Source organism: Erinaceus europaeus, chromosome 19 (genome assembly GCF_950295315.1).
Source record: "Erinaceus europaeus chromosome 19, mEriEur2.1, whole genome shotgun sequence".
NCBI classification, from domain to species: Eukaryota; Metazoa; Chordata; class Mammalia; order Eulipotyphla; family Erinaceidae; genus Erinaceus; species Erinaceus europaeus.
The window spans coordinates 39,932,568-39,952,604 of NC_080180.1; the positions used below are offsets into that span (position 1 = coordinate 39,932,568).

General features: G+C 37.2%; 1 protein-coding gene across 1 annotated transcript in view; it reads left to right on the forward strand.

Moving 5' to 3' along the window:
* The window catches only part of MARCHF1 (membrane associated ring-CH-type finger 1), an 853,606-nt gene that overhangs the window by 645,407 nt on the left and 188,162 nt on the right, over window positions 1–20,037 (forward strand). The window contains exon 8 of the mRNA XM_060178875.1: window positions 17,464–17,514. Coding sequence (XP_060034858.1) covers window positions 17,464–17,514 — 51 coding nt within the window. The remainder of the gene's footprint in view (window positions 1–17,463; window positions 17,515–20,037) is intronic.

The following is a 20,037-nucleotide window of genomic DNA, read 5'->3' on the forward strand; positions in this document are numbered from 1 at the left end:
CTTAAACCATCAGTGAAACAGACCTCCACTGGGAAATGTCTGTGACTCTGGAAGAAAACTAACCCGTATTTCTAGTCAGGCCCCTACCACATTGAAGGGAGGTGTCTTGCTGTGGTCTCTTTCACTGTCTGTTCTCTTCTCTACCACTCTATTAGAAAAAAAAAAAAAAGAATGAGATTTTAAAAAAAGCTTAACACATATTGTCAGCTTTGTGATTGGAAAACTCACTTAAACTTCTGGCACTAAGTTTCCTAATGATTCATTTGGAGACAGAAAACAGTTTGCATTTATGTATAACAACTATGTGATGAGACACTTTAAATCAAATGTTTCACAATACTCATACTAGTTTCACAATGTATGATAACATTCAAATTTTGTGAATGTTAAGATAAAAACAAATGTTTAAAATCTTAAGTAACTGGTCTAAAACTAATCCCTCTATTAAAAGGACCACTTGGGAAACGGGCGGTAGCACAGTGGGTTAAGCGCACATGGCGCAAAGCTCAAGGACCTGCCTAAGGATACTGGTTCAAGCCCCCGGCTCCCCACCTGCAGGGAAGTCACTTCACAGGCAGTGAAGCAGGCCTGCAGGTGTCTTTCTCTCCCCCTCTCTGTATTCCCCTCCTCTGTCCATTTCTCTCTGTCCTATTCAACAACAATAATTACAACAACAATAAAAACAACAAGGGCAACAAAAAGAAAATAATTTTTTTTAAAAAAGGACTACATAGGATCTGAGTCCATAGTGCCAATACCCATTCTGCCCTCTGGAGGTGACAGGAGGTATAATCGCCTACAAGATTGTTCTGTGAAGAGTTAGCAAGATCAGTGGTGCTACTAGCTAGATAGAGTAAATTCTCTTTGAAAAAAAATCTATTGGACAATTTTTCATATTAACCTGATTCATAAATACTTAATAAATCATTGAGGGTTTAGCCTTTCATTAGGGAACAAATTAAGGGTGATATTAGTAACAACTTAATCTACCAAATTCTCCCTTTCCATCATTCTCTGTCCCCTCATACACACACACACACACATATCACCACCACCAACAACAACAGTTCTGAACAATTAAACCATGAAGCCACAAGTGATGCATAGGATAACATCACTAGAAATTCAACCTCTTCGTTTGACATGTAAGGAAACAAATTCATCACTTTTTTTTTTTTGAGAATAAAAAGGTAAAATTTATTTTTAAAACTTGAAGGGGGTGGGGGTATAGCATAATGGTTATGCAAAGAGACTTTCATGCCTGAGGCTCTCAAGTCCCAGGTTCAATCCCCCACACCTCCATAAGCCAGAGCTGAGCAGTGCTCTGATAAAAAAAAAAAAAACTTGAAGGGGAAATTTGAGGTGAAAAATTGAATGATTATAGGTTTTGTATCATTTTGTATTGCGTATGTATGTGGGAATTCAAGGATTCACTGACTAGAGACCCAGATGATGGAGTGGCCAAAAAAAAAAAAAAAGAAAAGAAAAGGAAAAGGCCATTACATTAGGTTTATGGGGCCTGGTCTTGAGTTAAGGAGGAATACACCTAGAATTTTAACCTTCTGTCATACTGCATTTATTTATCTGATGATTACAATAAAGGTTATCAGGAGAATTTCACTCCTATTACACGTGAACTGAGTTTAAAGGCATCACCTGGATCTCTCCCTGTGCCCAGTGTGAGTATATATCCTGGCTTTATCAGTGACACAGAATCTTTAACTTGGACCAATGCACGTTTGGGTGGACAATACTCATGGCTGGTCACACAGCAGGAGAAAAGTTAAGTGACTACAGAGAAACTTGGTGGACAGAGAGGGGCATGGAAGGATGTCAGTTGTTTTTATCATGCCTCCCACTATTAATCAAAGGTCAACACTGTTTAAACTCTCTCAGCTGGCATATAATCATTGGAATACTCGTTTTAAGTAGCTGGGAATCAAGATTAGTTCAATCATGCAGCTTGCCTGTAATAATCAAGTAATTTTCATACTGGTTGAAGTCAGTAGCAAGAAGTGAATGGCACAAGAAAAAAGTGATAACAATTTGTTATATTATTTTTTACCATGCTCCAGATATTCTGCCTTGTGGATGGATTTCCGTAACAGAGAGAATTAGTCTCCACAACTAAATGCACAGTGAAAGAAATCAGAGTTTCACCACTGAGCAAGGTTTTATGAAGTCCTGAAGCAATAAGCATTACCATATTTTAAAGAAAATGTACTCTCAAATCTTAACATAAAAAGTGTGAAGTAGAAATTATCCCTGAAAATTATCACATAAAAGAAGTTTAAATGATTAAATAAAACTGAAAACTTTTCTAAAAGGAAGTTATTTCCTCCTGATGATTTGTTCTGAATGTCATCTCAGTGAATTTTACATGATTATCTTTTGTACTATTTTCGTTATTAAAAACTGAAGAGTGTTCTTTAAGACTTTAAAAAATGGAGTAATTTTTGAGCTTGTGACATTTCAGCTTCATGTTCTTTTACTAAGGATACGGTGTGCTTTGAAATGTCTATTCTATTGCTCTTACCAATAATCTGACAGGCATAAATGTCAAAAGTAGTGGTGTCTTTTTTATCATGTGGAATTCTCTCATATATAGTGATAATTCTGTGACATGCCATAATTTGCTAATAATTGCTTGTCCACTGAATTATTTTATGAGATGATTAAACATCCTTGTATCTCACGGGATAGAGTGGATTCATTAGCAAGATTGTGAGAGGTCTCTGTAATTTACCACATGAAGGAAGAGTATAAAAATCTATCAGTACAGGGGTTGTATGGTATCACAGCATGTTGAGTGCACATGTTATCATGTACAAGGACCCAGGTTCAAGCCCCCATCCCTAACTGCATGAGAGGGAGATTCACAAATGGTGAAGCAGATCTCTGGGTCTTCTCTCCCTCTCCCTCTCACTCTCCCTCTCCCTCTCCCTCTCCCCTCTTTCTCCCTCCCACCCTCTCTCCTCTATTTTCCCTTTCATTTTCTATCTGCCCTGTCAAATAAAAGGGAAAAAAGTAGCCACCAGGACCAGTGAATTCATCATGCTGGAACCAAGCCTGTCCTATAACCCTGGTGGCTCTAAAGCATTACAGTCTACCCATATAGTAAAGGTTGAGAGCTGTTTCAGAGATATAAAGATATTCATTCTACATACAATCACTTTTATAGTAAAGGAATGGAAAGCAACATGTCATTATATTCTTCCTTGTGAATTGTTCGATGCCAATGTCAGACTAGAATTTTATATATAATTTTTATCTATAAAATGGAAATATAGACAAGACCATAGGATAAGAGGGTACATTTCCACATAACACCCACCCCCAGAGCTTTGTATCCCATCCGCTCTCTTGATAGCTTTCCTATTCTTTATCCCTCTGGTAGTGTGTACCCAGGGTCATTATGGGGTGCAGAAGGTGGGAGGTCTGACTTCTGTAATTGCTTCCCCGCTGAACATGGGCATTGACAGGTGGATTCATACCCCCAGCCTATTTCTCTCTGTTAGTGGGGCATTGCTCTGGGGAATCGGAGTTCCAGGACACATTGGTAGGGTTGTCTGCCCAGGGACAGACTAGAATTTTATTTCACAAGGTAGATACTACTAACCTGGAAAGAATTTGACAGAAAAAAAAATGTCTCCTGCGTCATCCACCATGGACTTCAGAAAATTTAACTTTTCCCCTTCCCATTCATGATTATCTCATGAGCATCACTTAGTCAATTAGAAGTCAATTAGGAAGAAGGCAACTATTAGTTAATAGGCCTGAGAATTAGGAATACTTAAGATATTTAAAATACATATGTTTCTGGTTTGATTAAGGCTCTTTTTGCCATCCATACAGTTTTGACTTTTTTTTTTGTCTTTATAGCAGTAAAATATTTTTCTTAGACTAAATCTTGGGTAGAAGAATGAAATTCTCTCTGTTTCGTCTTTATGAAAACTGCAGTTGGCGAGTCCTCATCACCAAAAACACTCCTTAAAACATCATTTTGAGGGAGCCGGGTGGTAGCACAGCAGGCTAAGCGCATGTGGCACAAAGCACAAGGACAGGCGTAAGGATCCTGGTTCGAGCCCCCGGCTCCCCACCTGCAAGGGAGTCGCTTCACAGGCCATGAAGCAGGTCTGCAGTGTCTATCTTTCTCTCCCCTTCTTTGTCTTCCCCTCCTCTCTCCATTTCTGTCTGCCCTATCCAACAAAGGCATCAAATAACAACAATAATAGTTATTATTAACAGGTGGGGAACCGGGTGCTCAAACCAGGATCCTTACATCAATCCTTGCGCTTGGTGCCATGTGCTCTTAACCCACTGCACTACCGCCCAACTCCCAAAACATGCTTCTAAACCATCATGAAGGCTAAAATGAAGGGCTAACTTGAGAAAACTGTGAGTGTTGGGATTGGGAAGTGACTTGCAAAAATGGATGCCTGTAGTGATTTAACAAAAATGACAGAATAGAAGCAATTGCAGAAACTTCTGTTTCAAATACACTTTGACACTGGAACATTAATTTTGAAACCTGATTACAAATAAGTAAGTTGTCCTTTGTACATCCCAGCTTTCATCTCCACAAACACATATGGCCTTGTCTGTGTGCAGACATAGATAACAGACCTCACCTCCTTTCCCTACACACTGCATTTATTTTATGTGTGTGCTGTATGTAACTGAATTTATCAGGATCACTATGAATTTATTTAATAGACCTTTCATTTTTGTGTCCTAAGGAGTCTTAAAAAAGAAAGTAAGGTTTTAAAAGTATTAACAAAAGAAATCATACTTTATGCTAGGCTTTCTTTGTAATGAAAAATGGTTTCTCTCTCCTGCATGCACAACAACTGTGCATTGACTGTAATAGCATAAAAGCATTCTAGATTAGTACTTGGAATATTTGATTGTATTTCTTACATGAGTTAATACTTAGTGCTCATTGTTAGTGATATTTTTACAGCACTAAAATTCTTTAAAATACTTTACACTTATTATCCCTTGAGTATCTTAACATCCTGTGTATTTTAGGCATCACCATCCACTTCAATGTGACCTTTGCTCCCTGGGAAAACCTAAACTGGAAGCAGTAGCTATCATGATTGTTAATGATTCTAGTCAAAGCACTTGTATGACTGCTACATATCAAAAGGATAAAAAAGTGGGAGGTCATGTTTAAAGAGGCAACAAGGAGTGTTGCTATACATTATGTACAGAGGTGAATTGCAACACTGACTAGAACAGACTGGTTTGTCATTGACAAAGGTTGCATAGGGGGCGGGGGGGGGGAGAAGAGAACAGAGCGGAGCAGGAACACAAATCTTTATTCATGCAGGCACCCCAAAAATGGACAAGAGCAGAGTGGTTCAGGCCATGTGGAGCTAGCAAAATAGCCGCCTCCCAGCGGCCTACCAGCCTACCAGCCTACTAAGCCTACCAGCCCTTCTCTGGGTCTCCTCACGGAGGAGAAGGAGCAAAAGGGGCGAACCCACAGCAGCAGCAGACTTTATAGGATAAAAACCAGAAGTGGCAAGTCAGTCGGGAAGGGATTGGCTAGGAAACAAGGCACTCCAGGAATAGGGTTTCAGCTCTCTTGGGAATGGGCTATACCCTGAGGGTATCTGCACAATTACCCAACAGACAACCAACCCAAACGTAGACAGTTCTCAGATACATTTTGGTTTTGGATGATGCTCTTTTGTGTATGGTTTCACCTCATCTTCACCGACTTCCCACATCAGATTTACTCAGGAAACTGATCATGTTTGTGGAACTGCTCCAGGCAAGCAAGTTAACACCATTGCAAAAACTGAGGGGAGTAACATGTTCTTTGGCTTCTGGATGAAAAGGGAGAATGTTAGTAATCCTTTATCATGATCACTTCTACATAAATGTTTGTGAATTAAGCTTCAGTTTGCATTTATACATGCACAGTGCACGTAATCTTCTTTTGAAATCAGTTTGTCTGATTTCAAGCTTACATTGATTTAACTCTCTAAGATAGCTTTGATATCTTGGACCAATCCCTGTTGCATCTGATAGACTAGGAAATGATTTTTATCTGTTATCATAAATGTAGTTTGTAAGTTACTCATTATAAATCAATTATAAAACTGTGTGCCTTGTACTCTGACACAAGTTAAAAACTAAGACTAATGCCAGACTATGTGTCTGTTGAATCCTTTTTTAAAAACAAAAATTTTTAGGTTAAAGCGCAGCGTGTTAAAGTGCAGTTGGTAAAGCACAAGGACCGGCTTAAGGATCCCGGTTCGAACCCCTGGCTCCCCACCTGCAGGGGAGTCGCTTCACAGGTGGTGAAGCAGGTCTGCAGGTGTCTGTCTTTCTCTCCCTCTCTCTGTCTTCCCCTCCTCTCTCCATTTCTCTCTGTCCTATCCAACAATGATGACCTCACTAACAACAATAATATCTACAACAATAAAACAATAAGGGCAACAAAAGAGAGTAACTAAATATAAAAAATTTTTTTTGAATTGCATTTATCAGATTTGGTAGGCCTCCTTCTTGAATCTAACCCCAAGTAAAGAGACACTATAAAAGTTCAAATTTTATCTTATATAAAGACTTTCAGGAAACTCGCTACATAATCACATGACTCTTCCTGATGATAAACACTTTGTTTTATTTTGATCTTCCATTATATTTATTATAGCTGTGTGTCTTCTTGTATTTTGGGGGGAAAGAAAATCTCTGTACATTTTCATCAAAAATTTTAGAAACGAGTTGTTTCCTGAAATATTTTATTGTGAAATTGAGATCCAAAAATGTTAATTCTCATCCATCCCATACCGTGTGTTTGGAAATTCATTATTACTTTTTGATCTGGCTGTGGTCAAAGGCATTAATGCCTTTTGAACTTATGATATTAAAATAGAGAATTTTCAGCAGAAATGCCAGCCCTTATACGATTATATTTTCTCCCTAGAGATTTTCCTATTATGAGAAATTCAAATGTCTTTAATAAATAGACAGATTCATGTTCTTATTTGTGCACATTTCCATATCCTAGATCTCAGTTATTTCCACCAAGATTAAAGTTCACTTCTTTTAGATCTTTATATCTGAGTGGTTGAAATAATGTAAACCCACAGAAACCTTAAAAAGCTGATGTGTGTATGTGAGTGAAGTATGTACTGAAACCTTTGCTGGTGAGACTCTGCCAAAGAGATGCAACTTAGCAAACAATACTATTGAATAGAATTCTAGTCACTTCTTTCTTTCCTTCTTCCTTTCTTTCTTTCTCTTTTTAAAATTTTATCCATCCTAGGTCAAAGTAGTATTGCTTTTAATTAATCCAATAATTACTAATCATTCTTAAGTAGTATTATCACATGTGAGAGTTGACAACACTTTATATGTTGAGTATCATCCAGAACAAGTCAATGTTTCTTTGTAGTTGTGACTTTATAATTTGTAGCATTTAAAAACTGGTATGGATTTTACTTTTTCTATTATAAGTTCAGGCAAAAAAAAGGCACTTATTCCTTGAATGAAGTAACATAGAAAATGCCCTTGTATGCTTACTATTTTTTCTCAGAATGTCTATGTTACTATACTTCTGAAAAAGAACATGCAGGATTACTAATATATTTATTAATTATTCATGATGTTTTAGATAAGTATAAGATTCTTGGAGAGTTGGATAGTAGTGCAGCGGGTTAAGTGCAGATGGCACAAAGCACAAGGACCTGTGCACGCAGCCCCAAAGAGAATGGCTTGGTTTTTTTGTTTGCTTTTTCTTTACCAGAGCACTGATCAGCTTTGGCTTATGGTGGTGCAGGGGACTGAACTGGGACTTCGGAGCCCCAGGTATGACAATCTGTTTGCATAACCATAAGCTGTCTAACCCCTTATTTCTTACTTACTTTAAATTTTATTATTTTTCAAAGATAATGTAATTGGAAATGCTTATAATTGCTGGTTCTTATGTTCATTATATATATCTTCTACCCCAAGACTGGATTTAGAATTTAGACTTTTTTTTCACACCAAGACTCCTTTGCATTTGGAAGTCTATTACTATACATTCCATGTGGTAAGGGTTTGCTTATTTTTCTTCCCCTATAAGATTGGATAGTTTACATTTAAAGTGGATTTGTATGATTTGCTTATTAAATTTATTCCTGCTTTATAGTTTTTATTCTTATTATATTTCTGAATACCTATTGCTAGAAGAGGTAATGAGAATGCTTTTAATTGTGAAGTATTTTTATGAGGCAGACTGAATTGCTATAATAAATGCAAAAAGAGTAAAGTGTAGCAGAGGCACCATCTCACTTCTCTCTTGTGACAGTTGAGATTGTATGCTCAAAACTGACCGAAGGCTCTTCACCATGTGGTTATTCAAGTACTCGGAAGAATCTGGCTCTACTATTTTATTTTAGTGGCTTCTCAGTTTGTTGTGATAAGTGTCTGTTGTAACAGAGCAGAAGAAAGAGACTGGAAGCGATTTTAGACTTGTAGAGCAAACAAGGAACTCATGATTGTTGGCTCATGCACTGGAGGAAATGTACTCCTAGGCCACCCGTCACTGGAAGGAACCCTGGAAGAGATCATGTGACTGGGAAGAGCTGTACCCAATTACTGTTTAGTTAATACAGAATAAGCAAGCATAAATTTTAAGAACCCAAATAGGTTCTACCATAATATAATTATCTTGTATCTAGTCATTTACTGAAGTCTCATTAATTGTAATTTCTTTTTTTTTTTTAACTAGAGACTTAGAATTTTTCTAACATCCAATCACCAAGAGATGATTCTTTGGCAATATTTCTCCTACCAAACATTTCTTTTCCTTGTTATTGTATTTTCTAGATACTCGGAGACAGTTGAATAATGGTAGTAAGAACTAGCTTCCCTAATAGAATTTCTTTAATAACATAGTTCCAGGATTTTACTGTTCAAATAACTCTTGGTTTATTGTTTTCTAGGACATTATCATTTTAAGAAGTTTCCTTCAATTATATTGTGATAAGATGGGCAAGACTTGTTAAGTCTCTTTTAGTCATTTAATTGTAACTGTATTTTTAGTGTATTAATCTAGGGTACTGTGTTGACAGATTTTTTTATATTTATTTATTTATTTTCTTTTTGTTGCCCTTGTTTTTTTTTATTGTTGTTGTAGCTATTGTTGTTGTCGTAGTTGTTGGATAGGACAGAGAGAAATGGAGGGAGGAGGAGAAGACAGAGGGGAGGAGAGAGAGATAGACACCTGAAGACCTGCTTCACTGCCTGTGAAGTGACTTCTCTGCAGATGGGGAGCAGGGGGCTTGAACCGGGATTCTTAGGCCAGTCCTTGCGCTTTGCACCATGTGCGCTTAACCCGCTGTGCTACCACCCGACTCCCTGTTGACAGATTTTTTATAAGATAACATATACAATAAATTCTATTACTTCTGGGGCTGGGCGGTGGTGCAGCAGGTTAAGTGCACATGGCACGAAGCTTAAGGACCAGCACAAGGATCCTAGTTCAAGCCCCCAGCTCCCCACCTACTGGGAGGTCGCTTCACAGGAGGTGAAGCAAGCCTGCAGGTGTCTATATTTCTTTTTTCCTCTATGTCTTCCCCTCCTCTCTCAATTTCTCTCTGTACTATACAACAACAATAAACAACAAGGGCAACAAAAAGGAAAAAACTAGCCTTCATGAACAGTGAATTTGTACTGCAGGCACCAAGTCCCAAAGATAACCCTGGAGACAAAAAAAAAAAAAAAAAAAAAAAAACTCTATTACTTCTATTCCTGATAATCTACTGGTGTGTTAAAGAAATCTCTTACTACTATCTTACTACTAGATATATCAATATTTGGGAGACTCTTTGTATTTATAGTTTTGAAGAGGACTTCTTCCCATTTTGCAAACTGTCATAACACATTTATAGATTCACTTATACTAGATTAATAATATAAGGTAAGTAAATTTATATTTTAATGGTCAAGAATAGCGTAGTATTAGGAGATAATATGTGTGATCCTTGCTATGCATGAAGTCCAGGGTTCAAACACTGGCACCACCTGAGAAAAACATGGACAGTACAGTACCAGGGTAACTCCATGAATGGTGGGGTGATGCTGTGGTATCCTTATACTCTCCCTCTCTCTTCTCTGTCTCCAAAATTATGAAGGCCATGGGTTGATATCTCAACATTGAAGCACAGAAATTGAATGCCTGAAGCCCCACAGGTAGCAGGTTCAAACCCTGACACTACCATGTGTCAGAGCAAACCAATACTATGTTCTTTTTCACTAGATATTTCATTATTGTTCATGAAAAGAAATATTTTTCAAATAGGTTCCTTAAAATAATAGAATAAGAAATAAGTTGACCAGGGGTTTCTCAGTAGTGGTATCATGCTTAGGACCCTAGCCTTGCAAATAAAAAAGAAGATGAATGTAAATAAACTTGGAATTATATGCTCTTTAATAGTAAATTACGGGGGTCGAGAGGTAGCGCAGCAGGTTGAGCGCATGAAGCGTGAAGTGCAAAAACCAGTGTAAGGATCCCAGTTCGAGCCCTCAGCTCCCCACCTGCAGGAGGCTGCTTTGCAAGCATTGAAGCAGATCTACAGGTGTTAATAACCACAACAACAATAAAACAACAAAGGCAACAAAAGGAAAAAGCTAGCCTTGGGGAGCAGTGGATTCATTGTGCACCGTGCCCCAGCAACAATCCTGGAGGCAAATGAATTAAAAAGAGTAAATTACAACCTAGCTGTGAAATAAATATACCACCTGTCCTTTCTAGGGTACATAGACTTTTGTTACTTTTTCAATCTCTTTGGTACTTGTCTATTCAAGACTTCCTCTTTTTAAATAAACTCTGGTGATTTTTATTTAGCTAGAATATGGTTTATTTCCACCAGGTTTACTTGTTGAAGTAGCATTACATTTAGAATTCTGTTAAATTTTTTCTAGTCTTTTCTGGGCTTTATATTATAGACCCTTAATCTCTCCTCTATCTTTCCTTAAGTCCTAGAGGAAACTCATATGTTTTGTAATCCTTTTCAAAAGACAGAAGAAAATATTTATCCTTCTTATTTATTTCCACTAAATGAGCTTTATTTTTATATTTTATAAATTTGTTTTTTACTACATTGAGTCTGTTGTGTACTGTGTTCTTTAAATAAAGGCATTTGTAGCTATATATTTTGTTCAAGTTTTTTCTGCATTCTGTAGATCTTAGTATGTGATATATTCTAAAATTTCATATTATCATTTTCCAGAGTTTTCATTTCTTTAAAAAATGCTTTATTTATTTATTACTGGATAGAAACAGAGAGAAATTGAGAGGGAACGGGGAAATGGAAAGAGAGAGAGACACTTACAGCCCTGCTTTACCACTTGTGAAGCTTTCCCTTTGCAAATGGGGACCAGGGACTTGAACCTGAATCTTTGTGCACTGTAATATGTGTGTTTAACCAGGTGTGCCACTGCCTGGCCCCAAGTTTTCATATCTTTGAGCCAAAGTAACTGGTTAGTTACTTAACAATTTTTTCTTTCTTTTTTTAATAATAATTTTATGTAACCTTGTTTGTGAGCCTATAGATGTGTAGTAAAATGTGTGTTTAATCTAATGCACCACTGCCCACCCACTTATAAATACTTTTGAAATACAATTTCTCACCTCCTCAAGAATGCATTCCTCTACCAAAGCAAAAATACCCCTCCATCAAAGATCATTTCATCTCCTTTTCTCTTAGACAGTGCAATAAATCCTATGTTTTCCTAAGCCCTACAATTTGAGTCTCCCTAGATTTTACCTAGATGTAAAATTATTTATTTTATTTAAAATAAATAAATAAATTATTTATTTAGGTTATAATTATATAGATTATTTATTTCATTTTATATATGTGCTATTAGCATATATGTACATCTGATTTAGTAGTGATAGATTTCTTTAACTGTTGCTTCTCTGTGAAGTACTTTGTCCCTCTCTCAAACCTGACTGATAACCTGACAGGAGAAAGTATTCTTTCTTTTCACTTTTTAATATAGCTTTATTGAAGCATAATTACTATAAAAGGCACTACATGGGAGTTGGGCGGTAGTGCAGCAGATTAAGCGCATGTGGCACAAAGCACAAGGAAATGTATAAGTATCCCCGTTCAAGCCCTGGCTCCCCACCTGCAGGGGAGTTGCTTCACAGGCGGTGAAGCAGGTCTGCAGGTGTCTGACTTTCTCTCTCACTCTCTATCTTCCCCTCCTCTCTCCATTTCTCTCTGTCCTATCCAACAATGACTACAACAGTAAACAACAAGGGCAACAAAAGAGAATAAATTAATTAATAATTTTCTTTAAAAAGCACTAAGTGTGTTTAAAAGTATATAATGGATAATGGATATTGTCAAAAGTATACATTCGTAAAATCACCACCACAATAAAGGTGATAATCATATCTATCACCTGTTTTCCAAAATGTCCACCTATGCCTTTGTAAGTTTTTACTTTGGTTTTTATTGTGATGGAATATATAACTTGAGAACCAAAGAGTAAAATATTCTATTCAGAGCTTTGAGTAGACAGGACTTCTACTCCTTTATAGCCTTTAAATGTTTCTGTGGAGAAACCAGCTGGCAGTCAGATGAGACTGTATAGGTAATTCTGTTTTTTCTAGCAATCTTTTAAGATTCTCTCTTTGTCTTTGACCTTTGCCATTTAAACTATATGTGTCTTGGTGAAATTAGGTTTGGATTATTTTTTCTTGAAGTGCTTCAAATATAAATTCTGTTCATTTCACTCTGTCTTCTTAAACTCCTAATGTAAATATCATTCTTCTTGGTGTCATAAAATAACTGCCTTTTATTATCTTTATTTGAGTTTTGTGCTTTTATTTTTCTACTATTTTCTTTGGGAGACTTCTGTTCTATCTTCTTACTCTCCACTAAGATCACTAAGGTCTATCTTCCTGTAGATGTTCCCCTTGCTGTGTTTTTTCAGTTCAGTCACAGCCTCTTAATTCCTCGATGATTATTATGAATTTTCCTGAGAAACTCCTCATTACTCCTCTGCGTTTGTTGCAGCCCTCCTTTATACTCTTCTTAACTGAATATTCATCAATAGATGAAGTCTTCATCAGGAAATTTAAATTGCTCTGTTGAATTGAGGACCTCCTTCAAACCGCTATATTGGTCCATCATCAAAGGTCATTTATTTTTTGTCTTTCCACTTACTTTTTATTCTTTGTGAAGACCAGAAGGACCAGGGCTAGCAGTCTTTGCTGGATGGAGTAGGCATCAGCAGGCCAGTTGTGGATGTAGTTAGTGGGAGGACCCAACTGGAATCAGTAACTGGAGCACCAGAGCAATTTTAGTGGATCTTTCTTTTTATTTCTTTATTTATTTATTTATTTATTTATTTTGCCTTCAGGGTTATTGCTGAGCCTCGGTGCCTGCAATATGAATCCACTGTTTCTGGAGGTCATTTTTTCCATTTTGTTGCCCTTGTTGTTGTTATTGCTATTGTTGTTTTTGGATATAACAAAAAGATATTAAGAGAGGAGGGGAAGATAGAGAGGGGGAGAGAAAGACAGACATCTGCAGACCCACTTCCCTGCTTGTGAAGTGACCCCCCCCTGCAGGTGGGAAGCCAGGGGCTCCAACCAGGATCCTTATGCAGTCCTTGCACTTTGTGCCATGTGAGTTTATTAACCTGCTGAGCTACCACCCGACCCCCTGAAGTGGATCTTTCACCTTTATTGTGAATGGCTTTCTGGTCTTGATGCTCCTTACTGTCAGTTTATCTGAGCACCAAGCTCATTTTTATGCTGCCTTTTCCCATGTGTATTAAAGTTATGCTGTCATGGTAGTAGAATGAGAAAGCAAGATTGTCTGCCTCCATTTTGAGCAGAAGTTTCCATTTTTTTTAATTTCTAATATTCAAAAGGCTAAGAAACACATGAAAAAATGCTCCAAGTCTTTGATTGTCAGAGAAATGCAAATAAACACAACAATGAGATACCACTTCACTCCTGTGAGAATGTCATAAATCAGAAAAGGTAACAGCAGCAAATTCTGGAGAGGTTGTGGGCTCAAAGGAACCCTCCTGCACTGCTGGTAGGAATGTCAATTGGTCCAACCTCTGTGGAGAACAGTATGGAGAACTCTCACAAGGCTACAAACGGACCTACCCTATGATCCTGCAATTCCTTTCCTGGGGATATATCCTAAGGAACCCAACACACCCATCCAAAAAGATCTGTGGACACATATTCTTGGTAGCACAATTTGTAATAGCCAAAACCTGGAAGCAACACAGTTGTCCAACAACAGATGAGTATCTGAGCAAGTTGTGGTAGATATACACAATGAAATACTACTCAGTTATAAAAATGATGACTTCACCATTTTCAGTGGATCTTGGATAGACTTTGAAAATTTATGTTAAGTGAAATAAGTCAGAAACAAAAGGATAAATATGGGATAATCTCACTCTCAGGCAGAAGTTGAAAAATAAGATGAGAAAACACAAGTAGAGCCTGAACTGGAATTGGCATATTGCACCAAAGTAAAGGACTCTGGGGTGGGTGGGTGGGGGGAGAATACAGGTCCAAAAAGGATAACAGAGGACCTAGTGTGGGTTGTATTGTTATATGGAAAACTGGGAAATGTTATGCATGTACAAACTATTGTATTTACTGTCGAATGTAAAACATTAATTCCCCAATAAAGAAATTAAAAAATAAAATAAATAATGAAATTCTTTTAAAAATCAATATATATGTATAAAAAAACTGTTATGGAGAGTTTGAGAACAGAATTAACCACAAAGTTTAGATCTTAGATCTCTGAGTATTACAAATACTCAGAAATAATAAATAAAAAAATATTGCAATTTAAAAAGCAATCTGTACTCTCACTCTACCAATCAAAATTTTTTCATTTGATGAAAAATTCATGTGCATAGTTTGATCCTGGTTTGAGCCCCTAACTCCCCACCTGCGGGGGGGGTCACTTCAAAAGAGGTGAAGCAGGTCTACAGGTGTCTGTCTTTCTCTCCTCCTCTCTGTCTTCCCCTCCTCTCTCGATTTCTCTCTGTCTTATCCAACAACTGCTATAACTACAACAAGGGCAACAACAACAAGAAGGGCATCAAAATGGGAAAAATAGCCTCTATGAGCTGCGGATTCGTAGTGCAAGCACTGAGCCCCAGTGATAACCCTGGAGGTGGAAGAAGGAAGGAAGGAAGGAAGGAAGGAAGGAAGGAAGGAAGGAAGGAAGGAAGGAAGGAAGGGGAAGGGGAAGGGGAAGGGGAAGGGGAAGGGAAAGGGAAAGGGAAAGGGAAAGGGAAAGGGAAAGGGAAAGGGAAAGGGAAAGGGAAAGGGAAAGGGAAAGGGAAAAGGAAAGGGAAAAGGAAAGGAAAGGAGGGAGAAGGGAGCTATCACCAGAAGAAGCTAATCAAGGAATCTGGGTAGCCTGTACATTAATATCCAGCTGGATCACAGGACTGTTATGAGGTGTAACTGATCATATTGTGACTCATCTCAGCCTGTAATAACACTCTCCACAGTGACACCAGTGGTTGTGTGAGATGGATATGACATGTAGAGGGAAAAGTGCCTTTCAGCTGGAATATCTGCATGTCTTTGTGTGAGACAGTGACAGTCTCCCCACAATACACTTGCCATATCTAGCCTTCACTGTTTCTGAAACTGACCCAAAGCAGCCATCATGGGGTGATCTCAGACTCACAGGTTTTAAAAACTTGGTTCTCAAGAATGACCTCTGTCTTTTTTTTTTTCCTTTATTGGAGGGATTAATGGTTTATGGTCAACAGCAAAATACAGTATTTTGTACAAGTGTAACATTTTTCAGTTTTCTACATAACAATTCGACCCCCACAAGGTTCTCCTCTGCCGTCATATTCCAGGATCTGAAACCCCCCCTCCATTCCCAGAGTTTTTTACTTTGGTGCAATAAACCAATTTCAGTCCAAGTTCTGCTTTGTGTTTTCTTATTTTTCAACTTTTTAAAAAAATAGTTTAGTGATTTAATAATGATCAACAAGATTTTAGGATAAGAGGGGTACAATTCCTAACAGTCCCCACCACCAAAGTGCCATATCCCATCCACTCTATTCTAAGGTTCTCTATTCCTTATCCCTCGGGGAGTATGAACCAAAGATCTCTATGGGTACAGGATGGGGGAAGTCTGACTTCTATAATTGCTTCTCCGCTAGACACGGGTGTTGACAGGTTGGAGGATATAATTCTTGTATTTAACTTTGGGAGGGGGCTTTGGAGGGTAAAACTGTTCATTTGGACAGTGCTGATTTTCTGAGTATGTGACTTGAACCCAGCCCCCACTGCACTGGAGAAGGCTTCAGTCTCTCTATCTATCTATTAGAAAATAATTAGTTCAGAGAAGTGAAAATCTGGTGATGACAAAGTAAAAAAAAAAAATTCAATCAAGCTACTGCTTAGGTCTGGCTTATATTAGTGCCAGAAATTGAACCTGGGATCTTGGAGTCTCAAATATGAAAATCTTTTGGATAACCATTATTCTGCCTTCCAGGCCCAAGATGTATTTTTAACTTTAAAGTAATTTTAAAGTTTCTAAAATTTAAACAAAATAATGTTGTCAATTTAAAAGATGCATTTTAAAACTTTTAATATTAAACATTAAAATGTCAATAAAGAACAATAAATTCATTTAGATGAATGCAAATTAGACGTATATCTCATAGAAATTGTGTGCAGTATTTTCTCACACAGAAACCAAAATTTATTCAGATTTTCCTGACAGCAAAAGCAAAAGAGAAATAATTAACTATGCTGTCTACATTTTCCAAGAGAAGTAAGTATTTCCTGGAAATAAATACTCTTAGATGCATGTATACACTGAGTTCATATGAAAATTTAAAAGGAGCACCTGGTGGTGGTGCACCTGGTTAAGCACACACATTACAGAGCACAAGGACCCAGGTTCAAAGCCCCTGGTCCCACCTGCAGGGGCAATGCTTGACAAGTGGTGAGGCAGGGCTGCAGAAGTCTCTCTGTCTCTCTCCCTCTATGTCTCCCTTCCCCTCTCAATTTCTGCTTGTATTCAATAACAAAAGAAATTCTAAAAATAAATGAATGTTATTTGAGGTCCAGAAGGTGGCACAGTGGATAAAGTATTGGGCTCTCAAGCATGAGGTCTGGAGTTCGATCCCTGGTAGCACATGTACTAGGGTGATGTCTGGTTCTTTCTCTCTCTCTCTTCCTGTCTTTCTCATCAAGAAATAAATAAAAAAATTTTAAAATAATAATAATAAATTTAAAAGGACACTGAAATGTATTGGAAAAATCCAATGTGGTAGGAGAAAAGCCATACTGGGTAAAAGATTTGTATATCTACGAGTCAGAACAAATACAGAGAATATTGCCATGTGAGTCTGTGCTGTGCTTTCATTCCTCAATGCTAAAGATTTGCTATAATTTTAATCAATGCCTCTAATCTTATTTTTCAGAATGACAAATCTCCAGGGAGGTCTGCCAGTCGATCAAGTAATATTTCAAAAGTAAGTGAGCTATATTTACTTTTTAAAAATTATTTAGGTCTTCATATTCTATGAGCTTATAATATATAATTTTCTTCTATAAGTGCTATATGTGAACATTACATAAATACAACTTCTTGTGATTTTAACTATTCCAGACTTTGATAAAAAGCACTTTTACATAGCAAAACATTAAGCCTGTTTTCTGTCTAGTGTAACATATGAAAGATAATTTATTTTTCAGTGCCATGCAATGTATTTTTTTCTCTCATTTCAAGCATCATAGAGCTGTCATATAACCAAATTGAAACTATATCTATATCCATGGTTTAGTTTCCATGAATTTTGTTTTCCAAGAATTTAAACTCACCTAGCACTAGATTTTTCTTAGGAGCAGGAAATGTTTTTAAAACTCAATTTATGATATTAATTTATTCATGTATATTTTATACAAGCAAAAACAGGTATACAAACAAAATCAGCAATAAAATATGCCCTAGAGTATCTGACAATTCAACTAACTAAACTTGGTACCTGATAACTGAGAAGTCAAGTAGAGCCATTCAAAAATGAAAATTCTCTCTTCCAAAAATGTAATTTTGAACAGACTACAAATTGAACTGCCATGATAAGATGGTCTATCATATGAATTATTTCCCAGCCCCTCCTAATATTTAACAGGCAGTAAACATATCTGCTCATTTACAATAATGAGAACACTTGTCTAGTTGCAGTGTTATATGTTATACAATCAGCCTTAACAAAGTGTCTGAGGTGGGGGTGGGAAGGCATAGCAGTCAATACTTCTGTTTATGAAGCATACAGAGATGTGAAAGGGTCCCAAAGAATTGCATCTCGGTACTTGGCACTGAACATTTCTCTAGTTATATTTAAATCTAGATGCCCTTACAGATGTTTAAGAGGCACTGTGGCCTGCTGGGTAAGAGTACTAATTAACTCTGGAAAGAAAGAATCTGTCACTTTTACTTAAGTGATTCTGAGATACTTAACTTCCCTGAAATATAGTCACCTCTGTGACTGAATGATGTGAAGATACCAATGACCTTAATGAGGTTTTTTAAGTTGGTGTCAATTTAAACAATACTTTGCATTCCATCATCTTTGTCAAAAGAGTTGTGCCTGCAGCAGTAGAACATTGTCATCTCCCTAAACTTGAATGTTAATGTTGACCTAGAAACTTAAAAATGGTGTTGACAATCTCCTTTGTCACACCAAATGTGGCTTCATGATCCAAGGGTGTTGGAATTATATCTGCATTTCCAAACTGCTATTTGAAGTTGACATAATGAAGCTTGTTTATAACTTTTAGTCTTTTAATTTACTCATTTAGAATGCCAAAAGAAAAAAATATCAGGAGTGTAGTTTCTCTTCTGTGAGCTTTCCTAGGTTCCGATGATGTGTATTAACTGCATCCTTGTATGGGAGAAAATTAATTATAAAAATGCATTCTCTCTAAAGAGAATTGAATGGTGGCTGGGTAGTGGTGCACCCAGTTAAGCATATATATTACCATGACCAAGGACTAGGGTCTGAGCCTACTTCCCAGCTATAGGAGGGGGGATGCTTTTCAAGGTGTAAAGCAGGTCTGAAGGTGTCCCTCTTTCTCTCTCCAACTTTGTCTCCCCTCCTCCTCTCAATTTCTCTCTGTCCTGCCAAACAAATAGAAAGGAAGAAAAAAAAAAGTTGGGCCCAGTCAGTGGCACACCTAGTTAAGTGCTCACATTACAGTGTGCAGGGACCTAGGATTCAAGCCTCTGGTCGCCATCTGCAGGGGAAAAGCTTCACAAGTGGTGAGATAGGACTGTCTCTCTCCCTCTATGCCTCCTCCTCCTCTCTCAATTTCTCTCTATCTCTATCCAATAATAAATAAAATCAAAAGAAACAAATGGTTGCAAGGAACAGTGGATTCATAGTGGCAGCACAGAGTCCCTGTGACAGAAAAAGGAGAGAGAGAGAGAGAGAGAGAGAGATGAAAAGCTCTCTTTTTAAACAGCCACTCTGTACAGTAGCAAACATTCAACTATCACACACCTATAGGAACAAAAAACTTCTTCAGTGAACAAATTTTTTCTTTAAAACAATATAATTTTCCTTTTATATGTTTATATTGGCAGTCACAAATGTTAAATACCTTGATGAGCCCTTATTACTTTTTGACGAATTACTAAGAAACAAACGCTTCATTCATATCATTTATTGCAAAAGGTTGACTCAGCAGTTGATATAGACTTTGTCTGCCTGAGATCAAAGGTTTGAAATTTGACACATACTTTCACTCTTTCCTACAATAAAACATGTAACTTATAAAGTATGAAATAGTTTTATTTGAGCTCCTTAACTTTTTAAGTGTTGAGAAAATATCTAAAGAGAAACATATTTTTTCTCTCATTTTGTCACAATAATTTTATGTTACAAATGCCATTTATCAAAAGTGCAATATTCAGTGTGACAAAATAATCAAGAGCATGGACTTCAGAGTAACCACATAGAGCTCTATTTAACTTTCTTAGTAACTGGTCATTT